We start from the raw sequence: 21208 nt of genomic DNA, 5'->3' as shown, positions 1-21208 counted from the left end.
TCAGGAGTTCGAGACCAGCCGGGCCAACATGGGGAAACACCGTCTCTGTTAAAAATACAGGCTGGGCGCGGTGGCTCATGCCTGTAATCCCAACACTTTGGGAGGCAAAGGCAGGCAGATCACTTGAGGTCAGTAGTTCAAGGCAAACCTGGTCAACATGATGAAACCTCTACTAAAAATACAAAAAATTAGCCAGGCCTGGTGGTGCACACCTGTAATCCCAGCTACTCGGGAGGCTCAGGCAGGAGAATTGCTTGAACCTGGGAGATGGAAGTTGCAGTAAGCCGAGATCATACCACTGCACTCCAGCCTGGGCAACACAGCAAGACTCCGTCTCAAAAAAAAAAAAAATAAATGAATACAAACATTAGCTGCGTGTGGTGGCACATGCCTGTCACCCTAGTTATTTGAGAGGCTGAGGCATGAGACTTGCTTGAACCTGGGAGGCAGAGGTTGTAGTGAACTGAGATCACGCCACTACATTCCAGCCTGGGCAACAGAACAAGACTCTGTCTAAAAAAAGAAAAAAAAAAACGAAAAAAACAGCCTGGGTGCAGTGGCTCACGCCTGTAATCCCAACACTTTGGAAGGCCAAGGAAGGAGGATTGCTTGAGCCTTGGAGTTCAATACGCGCCTAGGCAACATAGTGAGATCCGTCTCTACAAAAATTAAAAAATTACCCAGGCATAGTGGCACACATTGTAGTAGGGAAGCTGAGGTGGGAGGATTGCTCGAGCCTGGGAAGTTGAGGCTGCAGTAAGTCATCATCACACCACTGCACTCCAGCCAGGACAACAGAGCAAGACCCTGTCTCAAAAACAAAAATAAAACAAAACAACCCAGGGTAGGGAGAACTGTATTCTTCAAAAATGTCAGTGTCATGTAAGAGAAAGCTGAGGACTTACTCCAGATGAAAGAAAACTAAAGAGACGTGAAAACAGCCTGTGATCCTGGACTGAATCTTGTACCTAAGTGAGGGAAAAAAAGCTATAAAGAACCTTCTTGGATCTATTGACAAAATTGAATTAAGGAATGTATATTAGATAGAATATTGTATCAGTGTTAAATTTACTGATGCTGATAATTGTACTCTGGTTATTTGTAAGAATGGTCTTATGAAATACACACTAAAGTATTTAGAACTAAAGGGGTTTAATAAATGCAACTTACTCTGAAATGGTTTCAGAAAAATATATATAGAGAGGGATATTAAGTGGTGAAGTGCATATTACAGAAGTATAACAGTTGGTGAATCCAGGTAAAGATTTTTGCATCTTTTCTGGAAGTCTAAATTTATTTCTAAATTAAAAGGGTTTTTTTGTTTGTTTGTTTTTTGTTTTTTTAAAAAACATAGTCTTGCTCTGTTGCCCAGGCTTGAGTGCAGTGGCGCGATCTCAACTCACTGCAACCTCCGCCTCCTGGGTTCAAGCAATTCTCTTGCCTCAGCCTCCCAAGTAGCTGGGACTACAGGCGCGTGCCTCCACGCCTGGCTAATTTTTTGTATTTTTAGTAGAGACGGGGTTTCACCGTGTTAGCCAGGATGGTTTCCATCTCCTAACCTTGTGATCCGCCCGCCTTGGCCTCCCAAAGTGCTGGGATTATAGGCATGAGCCACTGCGCCCGGCATAAAAAGTTTTTAAAATATATTTGTACATAGGAAAAAGGTTTGGCAGTACCTAAACACATATATTCTATGACCCAGTAGTTCCTTTTCTGAGCATTCATTTTCAGAGAAATGAATAAGTTATATTTAAATGAAAAAAATAAATTATAAGTAAGAATGAATAGCACTTTAGGTAAGCCCCCAGTCATGTTTAGCATTCATTTTGAAAAATGTATACTTTTCCATTAGATCAAACTAAGTTATTATTTATGTATTTATTTATTTATTTTATTTTGAGACAGAGTCTCACTCTGTTGCTGAGGCTGGAGTGCGATGGCACAATCTTAGTTCACTGCAACCTCCACCTCCTGGGTTCAAGTGATTCTCCTGCCTAAGCCTCCAAGTAGCTGCGATTACAGGCACATACCACCACGCCTGGCTAATTTTAGTGTTTTTAGTAGAGGCAGTGTTCCACTATATTGGCCAGGCTGGTCTCAAACTACTGACCTCAAGCGATCTGCCTGCCTTGGCCTCCCAAAGTGCTTGGATTACAGGCGTGAGCCACTGCGCCTGGCCTATTATTATTATGTCATAATGCAGTGGTTCTCAAAGTGGAGTCCCCAGACCAGCAACATCAACATGATCTAGTAACTTGTTAGAAATGGACATTTTTGTGCCTTCTTTTTTTGGACACATTTGTGTCCAAACCTACTGAATCAGAAACCTTGGGGTTAGGGTCCAGTAATATGTAGTTTAACAAGCCCTCCAGGTGATTCTGAAACATAAAGTGGAGAACTCCTACTATACTGAACATACTTTAGGAATTCCTGTTGCCTTCTAAAGCACTATTTCTTTAATTTTCAGCTTTTCCAATTTGGGAAATACCTGCTATATGAATGCTATTCTACAATCTCTATTTTCACTCCAGTCATTTGCAAATGACTTGCTTAAACAAGGTATCCCATGGAAGAAAATTCCACTCAACGCACTTATCAGGTAATCATTATGTACTGTACTTATTGAGTAACCTTTTACTTCATTGACTATAGAATAATGGAATTTTAGACACTCAAAAATTTTCTGTGCCATTATTAGTAATTATTCTTTAAAATATCATGCCATGTCATGTAAAACGTGGTAACTTTGTGTTTTTTGTTTTACCAGACGCTTTGCACACTTGCTTGTTAAAAAAGATATCTGTAATTCAGAGACCAAAAAGGATTTACTCAAGAAGGTTAAAAATGCCATTTCAGCTACAGCAGAGAGATTCTCTGGTTATATGCAGAATGTGAGTATTAATTGTTTTAAAATGTTACAGAGGCCTGACACGGTGGCTCACGTCTGTAATCCCAGCACTTTGGGAGGCCTAGGTGGGCAAGTCACCTGAGGTCACTGAGGTCAGGAGTTTGAGACCAGCCTGGCCAACATGGCGAAACCCTGTCTCTACTAAAAATACAAAAATTAGCCAGGCGTGGTGGCATGCGCCTGTAATCCCAGCTACTCGGGAGGCTGAGGCAGGAGAATTGCTTGAACCCGGGAGGCAGAGGTTGTAGTGAGCCAAGATCATACCACTGCACTATAGCCTGGGTGACAGAGCAAGACTCCATCTCAAAAAATAAATAAATAAATATTTATAAAAATAAATAAAATAGGCCGGGTGTGGTGGCTCATGCCTGTAATCCCAGCACTTTGGGAGGCCACGGTGGGTGGATCACGAGGTCAGGAGTTTGAGACCAGCCTGGCCAACATGGTGAAACCCTGTCTCTACTAAAGATTAAAAAAAATTAGCCGGGCGTGGTGGCACATGCCTGTAATACCAGCTACTCGGGAAGCTGAGGCAGGAGAATCTCTTGAACCGGGGAGGCAGAGGTCGCAGTGAGCTGAGATCGCACCATTGCACTCCAACCTGGGTTACAGGGCGAGACTCTGTCTCAAAAAAATAAAATAAATAAATAAAATAATGTGTAAGAAATCATGGAAATTGACATGATTTTAGTGTGTTTCTTGATTTTTATTTTAAAACGAGGTTTGTGTATGTGTGTTCATTATTGATTGAAAAACCTGAGGAGAGGCTGGGTGCGGTAGCTCATGCCTGTAATCCCAGCACTTTGAGAGGCCGGGGCGGGTGGATCACCTGAGGTCAGGAGTTCCAGACCAGCCTGACTGATGAGGTGAAACCCCATCTCTACTAAAAATACAAAAAAATTAGCCAGGCATGATGTCGCATGTCTGTAATCCCAGCTACTTGGGAGGCTGATGCAGGATAATCGGTTGAACCCTGGATGCAGAGGTTGCAGTGAGCCGAGATTGTGCCATTGTACTCCAGCCTGTGTGACAAGAGCGAAAATCTGTCTCAAAGAAAGAAAGAAAGAAAGAAAAACCTAAGGAGTTGTAGTAAGATTAAATGTGACTCTTCTGTGTATTGTACCATATTTTAATATATAGATTTGATTTACCAGTGCAAGGACCTGGGCTGTGTTACCTGCGAAACTTACCTCTTTTAACAAAGTGAGGAGTTATTCATTGATTCATGCCAGTGCAACTGATATAATTATTAAGAATATATAATCTGTCATTTGTTTTTATTCACAAAATATGCAGCCCCCCCCAAATTCTTATAAGAATAAACCTGACATTGTTCACATATGTCATTGACTTCCAAGGGTTTTCACTGTATAAATTATAATGTTAATAAGCTATTATTTTTGTTTTGTTTTGTTTTTTGTTGTTGGTTTTTTTTCTTTTCTTTTGAGACGGAATCTTGCTCTGTCGCCCGAACTGGAATATAATGGTGCGACCTTGGCTTGCTGTAACCTCTGCCTCCCAGGTTCAAGCGATTTTTCTGCCTCAGCCTCCCAAGTAGCTGGGATTACAGGGACTGCCACCACACCTGGCTAATTTTTGTATTTTTAATAAAGATGGCATTTCACCGTGTTGGCCAGGCTGGTCTTGAACTCCTGACCTCAAGTGATCCGCCTGCCTCAGCTTTCCAGAGTGCTGGAATTACAGGTATGAGGCACAACACCCAGCCTCAGTAAGCTATTGTGACAAGAAATGTTTTTATCTGATTAAGGATATTGTTGTCTTATTAGGATGCTCATGAATTTTTAAGTCAGTGTTTGGACCAGCTGAAAGAAGATATGGAAAAATTAAATAAAACTTGGAAGACTGAACCTGTTTCTGGAGAAGAAAATTCACCAGATACTTCAGCTACCAGAGTATACACTTGCCCTGTTATTACTAATTTGGAGTTTGAGGTTCAGCACTCCATCATTTGTAAAGCGTAAGTAGTGTCTAAGAAATTATTTCCCTTTTTACTTCTTTATGGCAAGTGATTAAAACTCTCCTATGACATACCAAATGCCATGAATTCTTTTCTATCTTTAAGACAGGGTCTCACACAGTTGCCTAGGCTCTTGGGTGCAGTGGTACAACCCCAGCTCATTGCAGCCTAGATCTCCTGGGATCAAGTGATCCTCCTACCTCAGCCTCCCGAGTAATGAATTTTTATCTCATCTTCCTTTCTATGTCATAGGGGAAATATAAACCAACAGATTATATCAAACCTTTTTTTCAAAGTCTTTATCTTTCTATAGAAATGCTTGGGCTGGGCACAGTGGCTCATGCCTGTAATCCCAACACTTTGGGAGGATGAAGTGGGCAGATAGTTTGAGCCCAGGAGTTCAAGACCAGCCTGGGCAACATGGGGAAACCCCATCTCTACAAAATATATAAAAATTAGGCAGGCGTGGTGATGCACACCTATAATCCCAGCTACTTGGAAGGCTGAAGTGGGAGGATTGCTTGAACACTGCAAGTTGAGGCTGCAGTAAGCCATGGTGACGCCACTGCACTCCAGCTTGGGCAACAAAGCAAGACCCTATCTCAAAAAACAAAACAAAACAAAAATGTGTGGTGGAGTGAGAACTGAGGAAAATTTAAGTACTTTATTATACACTTTAGTATTGCCTAACACTTAATTTTAATCTATAGTTTTATTTTTTTCATTCTACGTCTTTTCCAGTGTAGAATATTGATTTGTTTGGGTATACTTGTTTTTCTTTGTCACTGAAAAAAAAAACACACCTTATTACTTGCTTTTTTGGTTGAACCCCAAATTATTTTTACTAAAAATATTTTTTTTTTACAAAATAGATCCGAATTTGAATTATTTTTACCTTTTGCAATGTTTTTCAACCATATTTGCAGTAATTATCCAGACTTTCTACATCAAGTTAATTTCCATACTTATCAGGACTTCTATAGCCTGCACGTCACTTTAAAATATTTTACTTTGACTAATCTTCCAGTCATCTGTAGTACATCTCTGAATAGATTTTTTTCAGATAAAATGTAATTCTTCACAGTCTCTATATAAGAGAGAATTATTTCTATGACTTTCACACATGACTTAATGCAGAATTATTGACTCATACATAGTCTTTACCCATCAGTGTATTAAGTATACTGCCCTATCATATCCTGTTACTCTGTGCCACTCATAAGAAATCTGACTTTGTGGGAATTTTTTTCTTTTTCTTCCTGAAAATCTGTGGTATTCTTTATTTTTGAAATTCACAGTTTCACTAGTTTACATCTAGTTATTAACACTTTTTGTTACTTTTGCCTTAATATGGTAGAGCCTTTTCATCTGAAGCATTGGGATTTTTCTCCAGCTCCAGAAAACTATTCTCTAAATACTGCTTCTCTTCCATTCTGGAATTTTCTTCAGAAATATTCAAAATCCATATTGGTTCTCCAATTTTCTGTCCTCCATATCTATTTTTCTCAGGCTGCTCAAAATGATAGTGTTCACTGACATCTTTTCCAGCTATAACATTCTAGCATTTTTAACCAGAATTTTAATAAAGACAGTTTTGCATCAGTAGTCTGTGATACTGCTTACTTTCATTCATAACTTCATCAGTCTTTTCCCGCTGGTGGATAAATGGTTTTCTGAAGAAAACATCTGGATCTTGCAAGTATGGTTCAGCTTATAAAAGCTGGAGAGTCCAACGGCAATTAATAATATAATAGCCATTTATCTCTTCCTTCTAATGCACCTTCCAGACAAAATTTGTGCAAGTCAAAGTGAGAGGCAAAGTTTTCAGTTATTATTTCATTGAATTGTGGGCGTACCATTCAAATTTTTTTTATAGGAAAATTTAAGTTGCCTCAGTTGAAAATGACCACAGGCAGTCCATCAGCTCTCTCAGTCAGGTCTGGGGAGCTGGACAGTGGGATCATTCAGGCAACCCAGAAGAAAGCAGGCCATATCAGGCTGGGCATGGTGGCTCCTGCCTGTAATCCCAGCACTTTGGGAGGTCAAGGTGGGTGGATCACCTGAGGTCAGGAGTTCAAGACCAGCCTGGCCAACATGGCGAAACCCCATCTTCACTAAAAATACAAAAATTAGCCAGGCCTGGTGGTGCACACCTGTAGTCCCAGCTACTAGGGAGGCTGAGGCAGGACAATTGCTTTAACCTGGGAGGAGGTGGCTGTAGTAAGCTGAGATTATGCCATTGCACTCTAGCCTGGGTGACAGAGCAAGACTCCATCTCAAAAAAAGAAAGAAAGAAGGCCGTATCAGAGTAGTGGCTTCTACACTGTGCCAGTGGTATTAGGCACTCTAATTGTACAGCACCCAGATGTTGGATATGCAGTTGAGGTATGTGCATCAATGCAATAAGTGGCATGGGTCATGGGGTATAGGCACACCAGGTGGCTAGACTGGGCAGGATGTGCCAGCTGGGTGGGGATAGGGTTCTGTTGCTTCATTAGTAATTTTATTTAGGACAGTTCTCTAACACAAAGTAGTTTCTGGCTGAAGGAAGGTTCCACACACATTACAGTTTGGATTGTAATTTTGTGTGTTTATCCTCTGCCCCATCTTGCTATAGGTTTGTTTGGCCAGTTTGGCAAATGTACTTTTTAAAAAAAAAAAAAATTACAGTTTAAACTGACTTCTTTTTAATTAATATAAGGCAATTCAGTGTATTATTAATATATTCTTGAATATGGGGGAAAAAAATTTTTTTTTTGAAGACAGAGTCTTGCTCTGTCACCCAGGCTGGAGTGCAGTGGCGCAGTCATAGCTTACTGTAGCCTGCTAACTCCTGAACTTAAGCAATCCTTCCCACCTCAGCATCTAGAGTAGCCAGGACTATGAGCACATGCCACCACACCCAGCTAATTTTTAAATTTTTTCTAGAGACAAGTTCTCACTGTGTTGCCCAGGCTAGTCTTGAACTGGCCTCAAGCAACCCTCCCACGTTGGCCTCCCAAATTGCTGGAGTTTACAGGCGTAAGCCACTGTGCCCAGCTTTGTATTTCTTTTTCTCAAACCTGACATCTCATATGTCTGCAAGTCCTTTCAGCTCTGCCTTGGAAATACATCCAGAATGTGACCTCTTTTTACCACTTTCATTGCTACTACCCTACACCAAGCCACTATCATCTCTTGTTTGAATTGTTGCAGCATCTTTTAAATTAGTTACCATGTTTCTGCAGTCTGTTTTAAACACATAAGCCAAAGCAATCCATTTTAAATGGAAGTTAGTTCATGTCAGCCTTCTGCTTATAAAATTTAAAAGCCTGTGACTTGTATAACCTCATGTAATCTGCCTCTCAGCACTCCTACCCCCATCTCTCTTGACTCTCTGACTTCATCTTCTGTCACACTTTTCCCTTGCTCATTCTATTTTAACGAAATGAGCTTCCTTGCTTTTGTTCAAAAACACCAGGATCATAGTGCCTTAGAGTCTTTGCACTTACCATTTCCTCTATTTTGAATTCTCTTTCCCAAAATTATCTTATTTTTATTTTTATTTAATTGCTGATTTATTTCTGAGACAGGGTGTTGCTTTGTCACCCAGGCTAGAGTGCAGTGGCTCAATCACAGCTCACTGCAGCCTCAACTTCCCTGGCTCAAGCAATCCTCCCACTGCAGCCTCCTGAATAGCTGGGACTACAGGTGCACACCACCATGCCTGGCTAATTGTTTTGATTTGTTGTAGAGATTGGGTTTTCCAATGTTGCCTAGGCTGGTCTGAAACTTGTGGGCTCAAGCCAACTTCCCACTTCAGCCTTCCAAAATGCTGGGATTACAGACACTAGCCCCCACGCCTGGCCCCCATATTCTCATTTAGATAGTGCCCTCACTTTTCCAGATCTTTACATAAAGGCCATTTGTTCAGTGATGTGTTTTCTTGCCACGCTATCAGATACTCTGCTCTGATATTTCATTCCCCTCTTCCCTACTATGTATTTCCTCTTTACATGTATCACTATCTAACATACTGTATGTTTTACTAGTGTTGATTTCATTGTCTCTCCCAGTATAATGATGGCTTCATGAGAGGAGGTATTTTTGCCTTGGTTTATTCACTCCTGTCACCCCAGTGCCTAGAACATTTTCTGGCATATAGGAGGCCCTATTAGGTTTTCAGTGCTGTGTAAGAAATTGCTTAACGTATTAGCTTAAAACAACACCCATTTATTCATCCCAGCTCTGTAGGTCAGAAAACTAAGCACAGTATGGCTGAGTTCTCAGCTCAGAGTATCATAAGGCTGAAATAAAGGTATTACTGCCTGTGCTCTCATCTGGAACCCAGGTTCCTCTTCTGTCTCATTAAGGTCATGGGTAGAATGCAGATCCTATGGTTATAGGACTGAGATCCTCATTTTCTTGCTAGCTGTCCACTGGAACCACTCATTTCCTAAAGGCTGTCTATAGATCCTTGCCACATGGCCCCCTCATAGGCACTTCACAACAGTGCTGTTTGCTTTTTTCCAGGCTAGCAGGATGTATACATCTTTCTGACTTCAGACTTCTCTTTCTGTCCTCTAGACCCAGATTTAAAGGGCTCATATGGGTGGAGCATGGTGGCTCATGCCTGTAATCCCAGCACTTTGGGAGGCTGAGGCAAGAGGATCACTTGAATCTAGGTGTTTGAGACCAGCCCTGACAACATAGTGATACCCTCTTCTCTACAAAAAGTTTAAAAATAGCCAGACATGGTGGTGCACACCTGTAGTCTCAGCTATTTGGGAGGCTAAGGTAGGAGGATTCCTTGAGCCTGGGAAGTCGAGGCTGCAGTGAGCCGTGGTCGTGCCACTGCTCTCCAGCCTGGACAACAGAGCAAGAGCCTGTCTCAAAAACAAACAAACAGAAGGGCTATATGATTGGATCTGACCCATTCAGATAATCTCCTTTTTGATTCATTCAAAGTTAAGATTAGTAACCTTAATTATGTCTGCAAAATTCCTTTGGGCCAGGTAAAATAACATCATCATAGATGTGGTAGCTCATCATTATCACAGGTTGGTTCTACCCACACTCAAAGGGGACAGAAATATACAAAGTCGAGGGTCACCTTAGAATTCTGCCTGTTAGAGAGGCACTCAGTAAATGTTTGTTGAATCAGAGACAAATATACTCTTATGTTTTTCAGTCTTTAGCTGTAACAGTAGGGAATTAGGGTAGAAATATGAATATTACCTAAAGTACTGATAAGACAAAATGAAAAACAGTCAGCTAAAACTATTTAAAAGAAATTTGCCTCTAGATAAATTGAATATGGTGTTTTAATCTCTGAGCTCAACGTTTTAAAATTCTATAAAAAATATATTTGATAACTCAATCATTCTGCTGCCTAATAGAAGTATCCACATATGCACATAAAGAACATGTAGATTATTTATTTATTTATTTATTTATTTAGAGATGGAGTCTTGCTCTGTCGTCCAGGCTGGAGTGCAGTGGCGCTGTCTCGGCTCACTTCAAGTTCCGCCTCCTGAGTTCACACCATTCTCCTGCCTCAGCCTCCCGACTACAGGTGCCTGCCACCACGCCCAGCTAATTTTTTGTATTTTTAGTAGAAATGGGGTTTCACCGTGTTAGCCAGGATGGTCTTGATTTCCTGATCTCGTGATCCACCCACCTCGGCCTCCCAAAGTGCTGGGATTACAGGCGTGAGCCATTGTGCCTGGCCAATAACATGTAGAATTTTTAAAGCAGCATTACTTACATAGCCAACAACTGGAAACAACCTAAATGCTTATCAGTACTAACATGGATAATTGTAGAATATTCATACAGATTAAAGCTATACAACAACGAAAATGCAGTAGAGTCATGTGCAGCAGGCATAGTTAAATATTACAATCATGCTGAACAAAAGAGAGGCCAACTAAAAGAAAACATATTGCATAATCCCATTATAAAAGGTTCAAAAACAGGCGGAACATCTATAGGGTTAGAAGTCAGAATAATATTGTCTTTTGGGACCAGGTGCAGTGGCTCACACCTGTAATCCCAGCATTTTGGGAGGCCGAGGCGGGCGGATCACGAGGTCAGGAGTTCCAGACTGGCCTGGCTAACATGGTGAAACCCCATCTCTACTAAAATACTAAAAATTAGCCACGCGTGGTGGTGTGTGCCTGTAATCTCAGCTGCTTGGGAGGCTGAGGTAGCAATCGCTTGAAACCAGGAGGCAGAGGTTGCAGTGAGCTGAGATCGTGCCACATTGCACTCCAGCTTGGGCAACAAAAGCAAAACTCCACCTCAAAAAAATAAAAAATAGTTATTTTTGGGGAGAAGGAAGGAGGGTAGTGATTGGAAAAGGATATGTGCAAGGGGGCTTCTAGAGAGTTGATGGTGTTGTTCTGTTTCTTTTTTTTGTTGTTTTTCATTTTTTTTTAGACAGAGTCTCTCTCTGTTGCCCAGGCTGGAGTGTAGTGGCGTGATCTCAGCTCACTGCAACCTCCGCCTCCCGGGTTCAAGTGATTCTCCTGCCTCAGCCTCCCAAGTAGCTGGGATTACAGGCGCATGCCACCTCGCCTGGCTAATTTTTGTATTTTTTGTAGAGACAAGGTTTCACCATGTTGGCCAGGCTGGTCTCGAACTCCTGACCTCAGGTAATCCACCCACCTTGGCCTCCCGAAGTGCTGGGATTACAGGCACCAGCCACCACACCTGGCCCTGTTTCTTGATTTGAGTGGTGATGAATGTGTTAAGTGATAATTTATCAAGCTGTATACCTGCAACAGGTTCACTTTTGTATGTTATGTTATACTTTAGTTTTTTAAAGTTTGGGGGTTGCTTATATAAAGTTTAAAAATTGGCCGGGCGTGGTGGCTCACGCCTGTAATCCCGGTACTTTGGGAGGCTGAGGTGGGAGGATCACCTGAGGTCGGGAGTTCAAGACCAGCCTAACCAACATGGAGAAACCCCGTCTCTACTAAAAATACAAAATTAGCCGGGCATGGTGGCGCATGCCTGTAATCCCAGCTACTTGCAAGGCTGAGGCAGGAGAATCGCTTGAACCCAGGAGGCGGAGGTTGCAGTGAGCTGAGATCACACCATTGTACTCCAGCCTGGGTGACAAGAGCGAAACTGTATCTCACGAAAAAAAAAAGATTTAAATAAAGTACTTAAATACTTGCAATTGAGGTTTTATCTGTATTAATTTAATAAGGGTTAAAGTAAGCATGAAAAAGTCTTAAATGTATATAGTTCTTATGCCTGGTGATAGTGTGTCAGTACCATAAGTTCTGTGGAAGAAGAGAGTTTCTCAGGTATATTTGTATTTCTTGTGTATTGGTCTAAATGCTTACATGTCTCATTTTATTCTTACAGATGTGGAGAGATTATCCCCAAAAGAGAACAGTTTAATGACCTCTCTATTGACCTTCCTCGTAGGAAAAAACCACTCCCTCCTCGTTCAATTCAAGATTCTCTTGATCTTTTCTTTAGGGTAAATAATATCTTTTGTATTTTCACATAACTAAATTTTATATCACTGATAGTTGTATTTGAAGTTGGTTTCTTCAAGGCAAAGTTTCGCTTTTCTTTTTTTTTTTTTTTTGAGACAGGGTCTCACTTTGTCACCCTGGCTATAGTGCAGTTGCACAATCTCAGCTCACTGCAACCTCTGCCCCCAGGTTCAAGCAGTCCTCCCACCTCAGCCTCCCCAAGTAGCTGGATCATGCCACCATGTCTGGCGAATTTTTGTACTTTTTGGTAGAGTCGCGGTTTCATCATGTTGGCCAGGCTGGTCTCGAACTCCTGACCTTAAGTGATCTGCCCACCTTGGCCTCCCAAAGTCCTGGGATTACAGGCGTGAGCCACCACACCTGGTTTTGGCAGAGTTTCAACAAAATTATTCGTGGGGAAAACAGATGAGAAGTTTTTATAAATTATTATTATTATTTTTAAAAGCTTGATAAATCTAATTATAACTCATTGAGAAAGAAAATTAATTGCTTAAGTAGATTATAAATTTAACTCAATAGTAAGCATTTAGACAATCTTAGAAATAGTTTGTTGGCCAGGCGCAGTGGCTCACACCTGTAATCCCAGCACTTTGGGAGGCCGAGGCAGGCGGATCACAAGGTCAAGAGATCAAGATCATCTTGGCCAGCATGGTGAAACCCGGTCTCTACTAAAAATACAAAAAATAGCTGGGCATGGTGGCGTGTGCCTGTAGTCCCAGCTAGTCAGGAGGCTGAGGCAGGAAAATCGCTTGAACCTGGGAGTGGGAGGTTGCAGTGAGCCAAGATCACGCCACTGCACTCCAGCCTGGCGACAGAACGAGACTCCGTCTCAAAAAAAAAAAGTTGTTTGTTATTTGTAAACAAATATTAAAGTATTTGAAGTAACATATTCTAAAATTTGGTAACATGAAATTAAAACTGCAGATACCATGTAAGTTGGTATCCTAAGATCTGCAGAATAAGAAAATATTCTTTGCTTTTTCTTACGTTGTATGTACCCTATTAGAAACAGGAAGGAAGAATCATGTTTATCCAAAGCTGTAGATACATATTTGTGTCTGTGATATACCGTTACAGATATTGAAAAAGTTTCTGGGGCATAATCAGACTGTTGTTATAGCAGTCCTTATAACTAGTGGAAATTTGCAAGAATCCCCCTTGATCTGTCTAGTAGCGGTCCTTGTTGTGTTGTAGCAAATTGGCAGGATTGTCTTCCTAAGGTATAAAAAATAAAAATAAGGCCGGGCATGGTGGCTAACACCTGTAATCCCAGCACTTTGGGAGGCTGAGGTGGGAGGATCACAAGGTCAGGAGATTGAGACCATCCTGGCTAACACGGTGAAACCCTGTGTCTACTAGAAATACAAAAAAATTAGCTGGGCGTGGTGGCGGGCGCCTGTAGTCCCAGCTACTCAGGAGGCTGAGGCAGGAGAATGGCGTGAACCTGGGAGGTGGAGCTTGAAGTGAGCCGAGATCACACCACTGCACTCCAGCCTGGGCAACAGAGCAAGACTCTGTCTCAAAAAAAAATAAAAAATAAAAAAAATAAAAAATCTGGCTGGGTGTGGTGGCTCCCACCTGTAATCCCAACACTTTGTGAGGCCAAGGGAGGCCAATCACCTGAAGTCAGGAGTTCAATACCAGCCTGGCCAACACGGCAAAACCCTGCTTCTACTAAAAATGCAAAAGTTAGCCAGGTATGGTGGCACATGCCTGTAGTCCCAGCTACTCGGGAAGCTGAGGCACGAGAATCACTTGAACCCTGGAGGTGGAGGTTACAGTGAGCTGAGATCACGCCCCTCCCTCCCACCCAGTTGCCTGGGTGACAGAGCAAGGCTCTGTGTCAAAACAAACAAACAAAAAAATCTGTTTATCAAATGATGAATGTTGAGCTCTACCCAAAGATAAATACTCTGCTTTTCTTTTAGTCATTTTTAAACTATTCTTGTTATTATCATAGACTTTGAAGATTTTCCTATGTATTTTTACCCCCATTTTTTAAGGATTTCTTGTTTCAGTGTTCTCTAGGTAATGGTATTCACCCCAACCTTTCATCCTTTTAAAGCAGTTGTTCTTAGTGGGCTGTCACGAGAAGATTGAGTTCCATTATGCGAAAGGGGTAGCGTTACACCTAACAGACAAGAAATTCTACCTAACCTAAAGGTGATCTTATCTCTGCTATGGCCATATATTAAAATCTGGATATACTCTTGGTAGTGGTTCATATGTGTCCATGGGGAAAAGGCTGAAAAGGCTAAGAATCTTCTATTTTAGAGTCTAGTTACTATCATAAATTTAGGTATTTTCTTGGTGAAAAAGGAAATTAGACGTTCCGAAATGGGGCATGATATTATAGGTATATTTTGAGGATTGGGTCTTAATTTGGTAAGGCTCATGGCTCTAGACACAGAATTTTTAAAACTGGTTCAGAGTTGTCATTCCACTAATGGAACTAATAAGACTAGACCAAATTATTTGCATTTAAGATACTAATGCTGATTCACCTTCATGCTTTATTTTTCCTTCTTTTTATAGGCCGAAGAACTGGAGTATTCTTGTGAGAAGTGTGGCGGGAAGTGTGCTCTTGTCAGGCACAAATTTAACAGGCTTCCTAGGTAATTTTTTTTTTTTTTTTTTTTTTGCTATGGATTAAAGAATTCCCGGGTACATTTAATTACTTTTCAATTTTTCTTTTTAAAGTTCATACAAATATTACTGAATAAATGAAGGTTACCAGAATGGATTGGTAAAGAGGGTCAGGAAAGCCGAAATATGCAGAGTGTAGAGGGTGGAGAGCTAGAATGCTCTTGCATAAGAAAGGTGACCAGGTGTGATAGCTCACGCCTGTAATCCTAGCACTTTGGGAGGCTGAGGTAGGAGGATCACTTGAGTCCAGGAGTTCAAGACCAGCCTGGGTAACGTAGGGAAACCCCATCTCTACAAAAGAAAGAAATACATATTTAAAGAAAGGAAGGAAAGGAAGGAAAAGGGTTTGAAATATTGAAGAGAAAAAGGGTCTTGAGAGTTCCAAGAAAATGGCAACAGAGGATACAGCTGCTGAGACTTTGGAATAATTATAAGAACTAGCTAGTCAATTTTTAATTCAATAATGTGTAATATTCAGAAAATTTTGTTGCCCTGTGTTGTGCTGTAGTCTTTTTCTGTTATCCCATACTTTCAGTAAAAACCTGCTATAGACACATACACACATGTACATAAGAATAAAATAGGGAGTAATTTTTTGCAGTTTGTGCATTCCTTCATTCTAAGGATCTTATAAATTAGTAAATTTCCTGTAATCATAAGATAAATTTTCTGATATAGGAATGAAATTAACTTATATTGTATCTGCTCTGTATAAACATAAAACTGAAGTAGTTACAAAAAATTATTATGTGGTTACAGGACAGCTTTTAGTTCTTTCTAAGAATAGATCGCAAACACCAAGGTTATTATTAAGTATTTATGTAGCACTTTGCCTACAGAGTGCTTTACTTTCTTTTGTTAGCTTCAGTATTCTGTCAGTAAGTGTGGAATTTCTGGAACCTAGCCCCTAGAGACTAGTTCTTTTACATTTCATAATCTACTCCTTTCTAGAAAATGGGAATTGGTTTTTTTTTTTTTTGGTTGATTGTTGTTGTTGTTGTTGTTGTTGTTTTGATACAGAGTCTTGGTCTGTCCCCCAGGCTAGAGTGCAGTGGCACAATCTCAGCTCACTGCAACCTCTGCCTCACGGGTTCAAGCAATTCTCCTGCCTCAGCCTCCCGAGTAGCTGGGATTACAGGTGTGTGCCACCACACCTGGCTAATTTTTGTATTTTTAGTAGAGACGGGGTTTCGCCATGTTGACCAGGTTGGTCTTGAACTCCTGACCTCAGGTGATCCACCCACCTCAGCCTCCCAAAGTGCTGGGATTATAGGCATAAGCCACCGCACCGGGCCAAGGAAGTTGGTTTTAAAGAAATGACTTTATAAAGGCTGGGTGTGGTGGTTCACGCCTGTAATCTCAACATTTTGGGACGCCAAGGTGGAAGGATTGCTTGAGACCAGGAGTTCAAGACCAGCCTGGGCAACATGGTGAGACCCCCATCTCTACAAAAAATGTTGTGTTTTTTGTTTTTTTCAAACAGAGTCTCATTCTGTTGCCCAGGCTGGAATGCGGTGGCATGATCTCGGCTCACTGCAACCCCCGCCTCCTGGGTTCAAGCGATTCTCCTGCCTCAGCCTCCTGAGTAGCTGGGATTACAGGAACGCACCACCACGCCTGGCTAATTTTTGTGTTTTTGGTAGAGACAGGGTCGCGCCGTGTTGGCCAGGCTGGTCTCAAACTCCTGACCTCAGGTGATGTGGCCGCCTCAGCCTCCCAAAGTGTATAAATCATAGCAGTATTATTATATTGACTTAAGAGACTTATATTTTTGACTTAAGAGAATTTGTTCTTTCCTATTTGTGAGTGGTTTGAGGCCAGGAAGGTGGGAGGAAGACTCTTAAGGCAAAGAATTGGTTGTTACCAGCTGTCACTAAGGAAACCATGTGTACAGTTAAAAAGACTAGTTTTGACCTCACATGCTGGATGTCTTTTCTCTTTCCCATTCTCTTGCTATTTGGTTTTTCAAGTGGGGGAAAAAAAATGCTAAGGGGAATTTTTCTCCTGGTTTTTCTTTCTTTTTTTTCTTTTTTTTTCCTGGTAGATCACTTGTGTTAAAGGTTAATTTATTCGAGACTTATGTGATAGAAGCTTCTGTTTGTCAAATCCTAATATTAGTTTTGTTCTACTTTTGTTCAATTTAATATTCAAAGCCACTCTTTAAATCCTAATGATTAGTCTTGTTCTACTTTTGTTCAGTTTAATATTCAAAGCCACTCTTATTCTTGAAGGGCCTGATACCGTTATCAAATCTGTGCACAAAGTTGGGCCTTATCTTTGAAGATCAATGATTTTGACTATCATTTTCCTGTTTTATATTACCTTTTTTTTTTTTTTTCCTCCTTTTACTGCTCCGTGCATAGCAGGGCTACACTATAGGCAGTGTGTCCAGAGTAGCCTCATATTACCTTTTATTTTGGTTAGGTTATTTGAAATTCTAGTTAAAATATTTAATTTTGACATTGGTTTCATATCAGTTGTGTCCTTGTATTCTCTCAAATTGTAAATTTGAAGATCCTGAGTTCTAGCATGGTTTTTAAAGAGAATCCATAACTCTTTAAATCCATAACTTCAGTTTGCAAATTTTTGTTTGTGGCTTCTGTGATGAAGGCATATATGGTAAGAATCAGTTTTTTGTAGATCATTTTTGTGTGTGTGCCTAGAACTGAAGTTTATTCCCAAAAGATTTTTGAAATTCAATTTTTAAAGTGTTCTTGTGGGTTGAGAAATATATTTAATCCATCAAGCAGAGATCGTATTCTGTATGAGAAGTGAAAAGGTTACCACAATTTTAACCGTAAAGAATTCAGTGCTTCTAAAGAGCTAAAAGCCTTTTCAGACCCACAGATCAGATTTGGCATGCAAATTTTTGTAAAGCTTTTTTCTAGATGGGGAGAAGTTTTGTATTTCCTCCTTAGCTTTCTACAGAGAAAGTACTTCTGAAAATAAAAGAATAATTCTCATCAAAAATCATCTTGAAGTAATTAATGTTTACCATCAATATAAGAGCTATGTAACATTTTAATAGACATTATTTTACTAGTAGTGGTTATATAAAACCTATTGCTTTTTAAACTATGTAACAGTGAAGTAAATAATTTAAGGTTTTAACCCAATATCAGTGCCAAATTTAACATTCTTGTCTGCTATATTTTATTTATTTGTGTTTTTTCTAGGAACATTATAAGTATTTTACCCAAACCACACTAATCCACCATTATTTGTATGCTTATTACCTAGCCCAATGCCTGGCGCCTAACAGGTATTCAGTAAATATTCTTTGATGTGTCTTTGGTTTGGCCAAATGGATTTTTTAAATCAAAAGTCGTCTAACATAGAGTGATCTCTTTTACTATAAGAAAGATAAATGTATTATGTATGAATTAGTAAGGTTGTCATCTCCTGTTTTTCAGGGTCCTCATTCTCCATTTGAAACGATACAGCTTCAATGTGGCTCTCTCGCTTAACAATAAAATTGGGCAGCAAGTCATCATTCCAAGATACCTGACCCTCTCATCTCATTGCACTGAAAATACAAAACCACCTTTTACCCTTGGTTGGAGTGCACATATGGCAATGTAAGTCCTTGAGAGACTATGTATTTATATTCCCTTTTGAAATAGAAAGGCTTTAGTGTCTAATCAAAAGAATGACCGAATTACATAGTATGACTCCAAGGTAAAATCAGCTCAATGGCCAGATGCAGTGGCTCATGCCTGTAATCCCAGCACTTTGGGAGGCTGAGGCAGGAGAATCGCTTGAGCCTAGGACTTTGAAACCACCTGTGGCAACAGAGCATGACCTCATCTCTACAAAAAGTAAAATAATAAAGCCAGCATGGTGGCACACACCTGTAGTCCCAGCTACTCGCGGCTGAGGTGGGAGGATTGCTGGAGCCTGCCGGATGAAGGCTGCAGTGAATGGTGATCAGAGCAAGACCCTATCTCAAAAAAAAAAAAAAAGAAAAGAAAAGAAGAAATCAGACCAAGAAGGAGATTTTGATTTTGCTTTACTTTGTTTTAGTGTTAAATCACTGACTGAAGTAATTGAAGAAAATGCTTAAAATTTTTCCAAAGTTATTAGTTGCTTTTCATAGTGAGGTGTTTTTTTAGGAAGTCCTCTTTTTAGACTGCTAGAAGACAGTTTAATATACTTTTTGAATATGAATCAAACTTAGGTGATAATAAGAGTCACCTAGACACTAAAAATACTGATTTTTGTGTTTTTTCCCTGGAAGTTCTGTTTCAGTAGGTCTGAGATAGGTGCTTAGGAATCAATATTTTTAGCAAATGCCTCAGTTGACTCTTCAGGACATGCAGATATGAGAAACCCTATACTCAATGTTATGCATTCATGCATATATTATCAGCAGTGTAAAGAACTTAAATGGCTCCTAAAATTTCTCAAGAAAAAAAGAAGTAATCTTTAGGTTTTACTTCATCATGTATGCTGGGAAAACCTTCGGACTTCTTTGAGTGTTCCCCTTTTTTCTACATACTTGCATTACTTTGAAGCCATATGTTATGTCATTCTTTTCTATACTTGAACACTAGTTTGGTAGAATAATAAAATTGTAGAACTTTAAAGATGGAAGACATTTTAGAGATTTTTGTCCAAACCCTTAATTTTATACAAGAGGACCAAGGAAATTAAATGATTTTCCTAAAGTCATACAGTTAGTGTCTGAAAGAGCCACGTCTCATAGAAGTTTACACTAGTGTCTCAAGGATCTACTAATAAAAGCATGTGCCCAGAGAGTCTAAGTGTTTCTGGTTTTTTCCTCTCACAGCTTTTCTTTTCGTGTTTTTGCTTGGTACATACTACCTTCTGCTGGTAGAGCTGTTACTCTTGCTGGCAGTAGTACTGTGTCACACTAACAGTGTAGACTCTGTATGATCACAGCCTGAAGCCAAGCTGTCTGACTGTACAATTTGATAGCTTTTAGACCTTGCACAAATTCCTTGACTTGTCTATAAGAAAAACAATAGGATGGATGTGAACATTAAATGAGGTAATAATACGTAGCGTTCTTAGCACAGTGTCTGACATCCAGTAAGTCCTCAATAAATGAGAGCTATTACTTTAAAAGAACTGAGACAAGGTAATTTTCTCCAAGTTATTTTTTTCATATGTATTACACTTGACTTCATTTCCAATGCTGTCTATGTAGATTATTGGATCAAGGAGAGCCTAGAGATGGTATTTTATTTTCTCTTTTGGCCTCTATTGCTAGTTTTTTTATTTTTTTTTTGAGACGGAGTCTCGCTCTGTTGCCTGGAGTGCAGTGGCGCATCTCTGTTCACTGCAAGCTGCACCTCCCGGGTTCACGCCATTCTCCTGCCTCAGCCTCCCGCGTAGCTGGGACTGCAGGTGCCCGCCACCATGCCCGGCTAATTTTTTGTATTTTTTTATTAGAGACGGGCTTCCACTGTGTTTGCCAGGATGGTCTCGATCTCTTGACCTCGTGAGCCACTGTGCCCAACCTTTTTTTTTTTTTTTTTTTTTTTTTTGAGTTGGAGTCTCACTCTGTTGCCCAGGCTGGAGTGCAGTGGTGCGATCACCACTCACTACAACCTCTGCCTCCCAGGTTCAAGCAATTCTCATGCCTCAGCCTCCCAAGTAGCTGGGATTACAGGCACCCGCCACCAAACCCGGCTTATTTTTGTATTTTTAGTAGAGACAGGGTTTCACCATGTTGGCCAGGCTGGACTTGAACTCCTGACCTCAGGTGATTCACCCACCTCAGCTTCCCAAAGTGCTGGGATTACAGGTGTGAACCACTGCGCCTGGCCTATTGCTAGTAATTTTAAAAGTATTATAATTGTTCGATTTTCAAGAGGACATAAAAGGAATTATAGTACAGAATAATTCATTTTATAATTTAAATATATATCTTTAATAATTCATTTGTATACATTATATATTTTCTAATTTTCTGATAGTTCTAGACCATTGAAAGCCTCTCAAATGGTGAATTCCTGCATCACCAGCCCTTCTACACCTTCAAAGTGAGTTATATTTCTTATGTACCCAAAATCTGTATTTAAGGATTTGGCTTACCCTAATCTCCAAGATTGCCTCCCTGCCTTTTCATTATTGTTTTTCTTTTTGCATGATAATGCTCTTTATTACCTATACTTTTGAAACTTTCCTGAATTTGATTTAGAATATATTGAAGGATAT

At 40.2% G+C, this 21208-nt stretch overlaps 1 protein-coding gene across 10 annotated transcripts in view; it reads left to right on the top strand.

The window, feature by feature from the left end:
* Positions 1 to 21208, top strand: part of USP37 (ubiquitin specific peptidase 37) — a 119829-nt gene that overhangs the window by 67382 nt on the left and 31239 nt on the right. For 8 of the 10 annotated variants that reach the window (XM_054478534.1, XM_054478533.1, XM_063647970.1 and 5 more), the window contains exons 12-18: positions 2468 to 2599; positions 2768 to 2891; positions 4696 to 4886; positions 12243 to 12360; positions 14915 to 14994; positions 18439 to 18603; positions 20968 to 21033. In XM_054478534.1, the coding sequence (XP_054334509.1) occupies positions 2468 to 2599; positions 2768 to 2891; positions 4696 to 4886; positions 12243 to 12360; positions 14915 to 14994; positions 18439 to 18603; positions 20968 to 21033 (876 nt within the window). The remainder of the gene's footprint in view (positions 1 to 2467; positions 2600 to 2767; positions 2892 to 4695; positions 4887 to 12242; positions 12361 to 14914; positions 14995 to 18438; positions 18604 to 20967; positions 21034 to 21208) is intronic. The other 2 variants (XM_054478537.2, XM_054478538.2) reach the window with 1 other exon arrangement.

Source organism: Pongo pygmaeus, chromosome 11 (assembly GCF_028885625.2).
Source record: "Pongo pygmaeus isolate AG05252 chromosome 11, NHGRI_mPonPyg2-v2.0_pri, whole genome shotgun sequence".
Taxonomy (NCBI): domain Eukaryota; kingdom Metazoa; phylum Chordata; class Mammalia; order Primates; family Hominidae; genus Pongo; species Pongo pygmaeus.
This window is presented reverse-complemented; position numbering and strand designations above follow the sequence as displayed.